The sequence below is a fragment of the Crocodylus porosus genome, unplaced genomic scaffold, assembly GCF_001723895.1.
Source record: "Crocodylus porosus isolate Cpor-Errol unplaced genomic scaffold, CroPor_comp1, whole genome shotgun sequence".
Taxonomy (NCBI): Eukaryota; Metazoa; Chordata; order Crocodylia; family Crocodylidae; genus Crocodylus; species Crocodylus porosus.
In genome coordinates this window covers 57,555,245-57,562,136 of record NW_017728909.1, presented here as the reverse complement: position 1 = coordinate 57,562,136, position 6,892 = coordinate 57,555,245, and the positions used below count along the sequence as shown (strand labels likewise).

General features: G+C 42.6%; 1 protein-coding gene across 1 annotated transcript; it reads right to left on the bottom strand.

The window, feature by feature from the left end:
- Window positions 1–852: 852 nt before the first annotated feature.
- LOC109308085 (cytochrome c oxidase subunit 7C, mitochondrial) lies at window positions 853–3,504 on the bottom strand. Its single transcript, XM_019532327.1, has 3 exons — window positions 3,355–3,504; window positions 2,868–3,014; window positions 853–963 (listed from the first exon to the last, which is right to left on the bottom strand). Exons 1-2 carry the CDS (start codon window positions 3,427–3,429, stop codon window positions 2,898–2,900), a joined length of 192 nt encoding a protein of 63 aa, XP_019387872.1. The 5' UTR covers window positions 3,430–3,504; the 3' UTR covers window positions 853–963; window positions 2,868–2,897.
- Window positions 3,505–6,892: the final 3,388 nt, after the last annotated feature.

Genomic DNA, 6,892 nt, shown 5'->3' with positions numbered 1-6,892 from the left:
TAAACAGTCTATTTAGTAAGCAGAGATTTGTCAAGTTTTACTTTATAGCTGTAGTTTTAGAAGAGATCATACTAGGCATTTATAGACAGGTTCCAGGAGTGGGCAGGGGTGCTTTAGAGCAGCTATTTAAAAGTGCCCAGAGCATCATGTGCATTAGCATCCCCAAGCTGAAAAAGGAGGCAGGGGCACTTAATTAAAGCTCATCAAATGAGTTTCAGTTAAAGCACCCCTGCCACCATTTTTCAGCGCTGGGACGCTGATACGTGTGACACTCAGTAATTATAGTGCATTGGAGCAGCCTCACTGCACTTATATCGGCACCCATTAAGACTAAACTGTATTGAAATAAAAATTTGCTCCTCTTAAAAGCAAATGAAAAGATGACAACTTCTTAAAACTATGAAAGGGTACATGCATTCAATGCTATTCTGCCTATAGCCAGCACAGGGAGCTACTGCCTGCAGGGGCAAACTTTGCTCCTATTTTTGGAGAAAGTGTATTATTGCAGGAATTTCCACACTGAAATCAAGCTGGACAGAACACAATACAGATAAAGAATGCTTTCAAGATCAATGCCTTTACTTTCAAATATTAGTTAGCAATTTTAATTCTTTACTTTAACTGTACTCACATGATTGTTTAAAGTCTTACTGGGACTAGAACAAGAGCTTGTGATTGTTCTACAGTCTCTAGTTTTTGTCTAACTGAATACTAAAATGGAATACTAGCAAGACTTTTTTTAGACTATACATGTACATCGCAAGGTTAGGTAATAGGCAAGATATAAATAACTACAAACTAGATGCAAGCAGTCAGAAGCATTTGATAGTTTGACAAAAAGACCTCATCCAAACCAGTCAGATGTAAGCTTTATTTACAGACATATCCAGTGTGGTAAATAATTTTAGTTTTGCTTTTTCATGGCAAGAGAAGGTGTTCTGCAGGAGATGCTTCATATCAAATCTGCAAAATAAATAAATAAATAAATAAATAAATAGAGAGAAAGGAGGAGATGGATGAACTCTACATTAATACTAACCCTGGAAGGAAATCAACTGATTTAACACAATTAAGGTGGAACCCAAGCACTATTCAGATCTTTGTGAAAAGATCAGGGGGTGGCACTGAATGCATTTAAAATATAAGAAACTCTATAATGAATTCACCAAAAAACATAAAACCTAGGACAGAATTAGTTGCAGTCTCACTGAATCCAACCGAAGAAAGTGTGTACTGAAATGTACAACTTATTCACCTAAAGCAGTCTTTAAGAAAGGTATCCAGCCCTGGATGAAGATGGGGAACCTACTGTTTCCCTTGTAGTTTGTCCCAATAGTTAACTTTCTGTACTATTACAAGTCAACCTAAATAGAGGTTGGCTTAACAACCAGTCACTGTTCTTGATATATCCAGGTTATAGCCCTTCAATATTTTAAAGTTTTTGCTCCCAGAAATATATATTTACACAATTAAGACCTCCCTTGTATATCCACTCCAGTTTCATTACCTCTTTGTCATAACCTTGCAAAGGTAGCCCATATTCACTTGCTATGAGGTATGAAGCCTTTGCTGGCAGAAAATAGCAATTTCTTAATTCTTCATTCCTTGAGAAACATGACCTTGCACTTGGCTTCAATGGTCTCAGTTTATCAAGTAATCCAGGATCATTATTTGAACACCCCATCATCATTATAGGCAATTCAATGATCAAGGGCTTCAGTAAATGTACTTACCATACCCTTGATAGAACTATTAACAGTGCCAGGGCTAAATCAATTCCAGCAGACTCTTACTTGTTTTCCATTAACACCTCCTTTAGAGTCAGCCAGCCATTCAATTCTTACTCCATTTAAAAGTATTCACACACACACACACACACACACACACACACTATACTTTAATTCTGAGTTCAAAAACTGTTATTATGCAGCTTCTACTCCTATAGTATCAAAAACTTAATCCGAGCTTTAAGAGCTTCATTATACAAGATCATGCTGACAAACACTAATTTCCATCTAAAAATTATTCATATAATTCAATTTGATCTTTTAATAAAGATCTGTCTAAGTTCTTCCTAGACAGTTACCGGCAGAGCTTTTTTTCCCCTGTCTTTTAAACATTCTTTGCTAAAACCAAATCATAACTCCCTTAGCTACATATGGCCAGTAGTTTCTAGTTACAGAAAGCCATTTCAGCAGGGGCAATAATTATTGCAAATCTATCAGTTTTTTAGTGCTGACATTAAAATAACTTAATTTTAAAATAAGTTGGTGGCAACTGAACGTATATCCGACTAAAAAAATAAAAGCTGTCAAAGAAAATAGCTCCTTAAGATGAAGTTACTTTAAAAAACACTTCCTCCAAAAAAATGCTCAGTCTATAGATTGCCACCAGTCTGCATGTGAGAGGAAGAGGTATTTGTGGCAAGGTATTTGAGGAATGATATTCCTCAAAACTGAGGAAACAATGTTGGATTAAAAGCACAGATAAGACTTACATCCTAATTAATATTTTAGGCACATAACTGGCACATCAGAAAGCGTTTACAGTATCATGGTTTATCATACTGATATAGTCACATCATTTGTGCCAGAGATGCTCAGAAATGGAATTTCTACCTTTATATTACAATATTAACAACTATACTTAATTACCTGGTAGAAGAAAACTGAAACCGGCTAGTTTTCAGAGGCCAACTGTATAAATTACCATCATTCCTTAATCCATTCCTGAGTCCAAACTGTTTCAATAGCTTCAAGCATGACAGACACCTGGCACCAGGAACCCTGGCTTCCCCCCCCACCCTTAAAGCTCATCTTGGTCATGAGCACTTCCAACACAACCATTTCCCCTGCACACTCATTTACCTAGTCCGCATGAATCACAGCAAATCTTTTTCACTTCTTAAGCAGCTGGTGCCTTACGATCAGAAAAGGGGCAAAAAACCCACTCCCAAGAAACACCGACATTAGGGCCAGTAGCCGCCATTTGTTTTCCACAGAGAACGGCATGTTCTAGAGAAGAGAGGAAAGCACGTGTGAAATACAAGTCACTAAGTCCTACTGGGGATTAAAAGGCTTTTACAAACATTACCCTTCCCATCCCACTGGAGAGGGCAGGCCAGAGGGGAACAGTAAGGAAACGGAGCTCTTTGAAGCTCACGGACCCAGCGCTTCACATACAATTAAATATGAAGAAAGAAGCAGTGGGACGCATCTGCGCAGGACCCGGGGCGGGAGGGAGGGGGAGTAGGAGGCCGCTCAGGGCCCGGGGCTGGGGGGCAGGAGGCCGCGCCTGGGAGGCGGCCTATGCTGCCCCAGCCTCGGCAGGCACTAGCCGCCGCACGGCCGTTACCTTCCCGGGCCCCTCCTCGTAGTGGGAGCGGCGGAGGGCGGAGGTGGCGAAGCGGCGGACGCTGGCGGCCAACATGACAGCGTGAACACACTTCCTCCTTCTCTGCCTCGCGACCTTCCTGGAAGGGCGAGCGCCGACGCAGGAACTTCCGGGACTGCTACGGCGGCCGGCGCGCTCGCCTCCAGCGGGGCATTAAGGGAAGCATAGTTCCGAGGCCGTTTCACGGCCGCCCGGGAGTCACGTGATCCTCCTGCGAGGACGCCTCCGAGCATCTGTCCGGGGGCAGTTTCCTTCTTTATTCTGTTCCGGGGCCGCGCTGTGAGACTCTTCCTTGTTCTGTCCCAGAGGACAAACCTGTGTATTGCAGGTAGAGAGAGACACACACAGAGCTGTATATGACATGCATGTGTATGTAATATATGTGGCTCCACACATCTATGTGTAGGCGTGTGTGTGTGTTTATACAGGCAGGCAAGGGTCTTTGACTAAACACAGTATTTTTTATTAGACTGACTGAGTAGAGGCAGCCCCTGCTCAGCGCTGCTAATTGGTTCCTGAAACACCCAAAGTTAGGTGAAATAAGCGTTAAGTGAAAGTATTTGACGACCCAAGATGGCGACTCCAGTTGTTTTTAATGACCCGAGATGGTGCCCGTGAGCGTTATAATGAACCTCGCTCAGCGCTAAGTGAAATCAGGTATCAATTTCAAATGAACGTTATAGTGAAATAGCACTAAGTGAAACAGTGTTAAGTGGGGAGTTGCCTGTAGTTGGAAAAAAGTTCTTGGCGCTCAGGGATAGATTAACTAGTTTATGCTGGTTTTTACATGTGGGATGAACACACCCATATAAAAGCTGGCTGTACAATAGGCATGGAAAACACCAACCCCGAAGCTCAGGCTGTTGACCCTCTGTGCCACTCTCACTGGGAAGCATCCGTTCTGGCAGTCGCACAATCCCGCCAGCATCTCTGCTGTGATTACAGTTCCTTTTCAAGCAGTGTTGGCTGCAGAGTAAAGCTTGCAAACGGGGCCTCGAGGCACCTGGAGGGCTCCAGAGCCAGAAAGGAAGCATAACATAATTTAAAAGCAAGAAAAGAAACCCAGACCAACAAAACCTTGTGGTTTTCAAGCCTGTCCGTTACTTTGGAAGCCTTGGTCACAATTTTTCAGTGCCTTAAGTTGGGGATGACTGGCTTTGAGTCCAAAATACCTTCAGCGTTCCCATGTAAGCTATGTAACGCTTGTCTTATTGGTCACACACTGACTTGCCATGTTATACAGGTAGGGGACAAATCCTACTCCAAAGTAAATGGAATGAATAGATATAACTGGGACAGGATTTTCCCTATAGTTTCAAAAGGTAAAGCAGTTAATGTGACTAGTAAAGCAGGAAGCTTATAAGCTACTGAGAGAGACATTGTGCACTGTATTACCAACTTGTAGTGTTGCAATGAACACTTTTTAAGTCCAAGCTTGTGGTTTGTGTCATTTATAAAAAGTACGGGTCTCCTCTCCTCTCCTCTTCTCACCTCTGCTCTCCTCAAGGAAGTGAAAACCCCAAAAGCTCAAACACTGGAAGAAGCTAAAATTTCAAGTTCATAAAGAAGTAGGACTGGAAGGGACTTCACAAGGTCATCTAGTCATCTAGTCCCCTGCTCAGTGCAGGATCATCCCCGATTTAAACCATCCCAGCCAAATGCTTGTCTAACCTGCTTTAGTTAGTGTCAAAGCTGTGATAGTACAGAAATTATGCAAGGCAAGGATTTCTCATGGTAGTATCTTTTTTTTTTGGACCAGCTATGTAGTTGGATAGAGTTAGACAAGCTTTAGAGTGCAAGATCCTCAGGTGGGATCACAACAAGCTAGGTGCAGCACAGTAAACAGCAGCAGTGATGGGGGGTGAGAGAAATTCCCAGGCGTAACAGACATACTGTGGAAGAATGTCTTGCATTCGACAGCTTGCCTAACTCTATCCCAAGTACATAGCTGGTCCAGTAAAAGATATCACCCTAAAAAATCCTTGCCTCACATAATTTCTGGGCCATCACAGCTACAACATCACTCCTGCACTAACAAAAGCAGGTTAGACAGTGTGTCTGTTATGCCTGAGAATTCCTCTCACCCCCTCTCACTGCTGCTGTTTACTATGCTGTGCCTGGCTCATTTTGATCAGACCTGGGGAAGAATGTCTTGCACTCTAAAGCTTGTCTAACTCTATGCCAACTACACGCTGAATCCAATATAAGATTTCACCCTAAGAAATCCTAACCTGCTTTTGAAAGTTTTCTAGGATAGAGATTCCACAACTTACGTAGGTAGCCTGTTCCAATCAGTGCTTGACCACCCTCATAGTCAGAAAGTTCCTCCTAATCTCCAACCTAAATTTTCCCTGCTGCAGCCTGGGGCCATTGCTACAGCTACAGAGAAAGGCCCGTCTCCATGCTCTCTATAATCACCCTTCAGGGATTTGAAGACTGTTATCATATCCTCCTCCCCCCCACCCCAAGTCTTTTCTTTCTCATGCTAAATAGGCTTTTAGTATTTCTTCGTAAGCCTTATGAGGCCCAGGCTCCTGATCATTTTTGTTGTTCTGTGCTGGACTCTTTAAAAACTGTCCATGTCCTTCTTGATGTGAAGGCCCAAAACTGAACACAGTACTTCAGGTGAGGGCTCACACGGTTTTGAACAGAGTAAAAGAATCATGTCCTTTTATTTGCAAGTGACACTTCTGTTAATACAACCCAGGATGCTGTTGGCTTCTTTTGCAACAAGAGCACACTATTGGCTGATATTCACCTTATGGTCCTCTATAACTCCCAGGGTCTTTTCTGCATTACTTCAGCCTAGCCAGTCATTCCCCAGTCTGTATTTTCACATGCAATTATTCTGCTCCAAGGGAAGGACTTTGCACTTGTCCTTACTGAATCTCATCTGATTAATTGCAGACCATTTTTTTAGTCTATTTAGGTCATTCTGGATCCTAACTCTTTGCTCTAGATTCTGCAACTCCACCCAACTTGCCAGGAAGTTTTTCAACCATGCATTCAATCCCACCATCCAGATCTTAAATGAATATACTAAACAATGCTGGACCCAGAACAGACCTCTGGCGAACTGTACTTGATACCTCCTCCTAACTAGACATTGAGCCACTGAGGACTACTTGCTGGGTACCAGTTATAATAATAATTCAACCAGTTATGTAACTGCCTTACAGTACTAGTACTTTCACCCAGGCTGTCTTTCCTTAGTTTTTTCATGACGGGAGATTGTCAGAAGCCTTGCTGAAAACAGGGTATACCACATGCACTGCTCTCTTCTCATCTGCAGAGCTTGTCATTTTATCAGGTTGGTCAGGCATAACTTGCTCTTGGTGAAACCATGCTGGCTGCTCCTGATCACCTTGTTCTCCAGGTGTTTCACAAGAGATTGCTTAAGGACCTGCTCTATGAGCTTTCTAGGTATCAAGGTCAAGCTGATCTGTAGTTTCTCAGGTCCTGCTTCTTTCCTTTCTTAAAGATGTACATTATACTGGCC

Excerpts from the sequence above, each read along its gene's own strand:
- LOC109308085 (XM_019532327.1), bottom strand. The coding sequence starts at position 3,429 with ATGTTGGCCGCCAGCGTCCGCCGCTTCGCCACCTCCGCCCTCCGCCGC. Across the intron at positions 3,015-3,354 it reads ACGAGGAGGGGCCCGGGAAG|AACATGCCGTTCTCTGTGGA; the intron begins GTAACGGCCGTG and ends TCTCTTCTCTAG.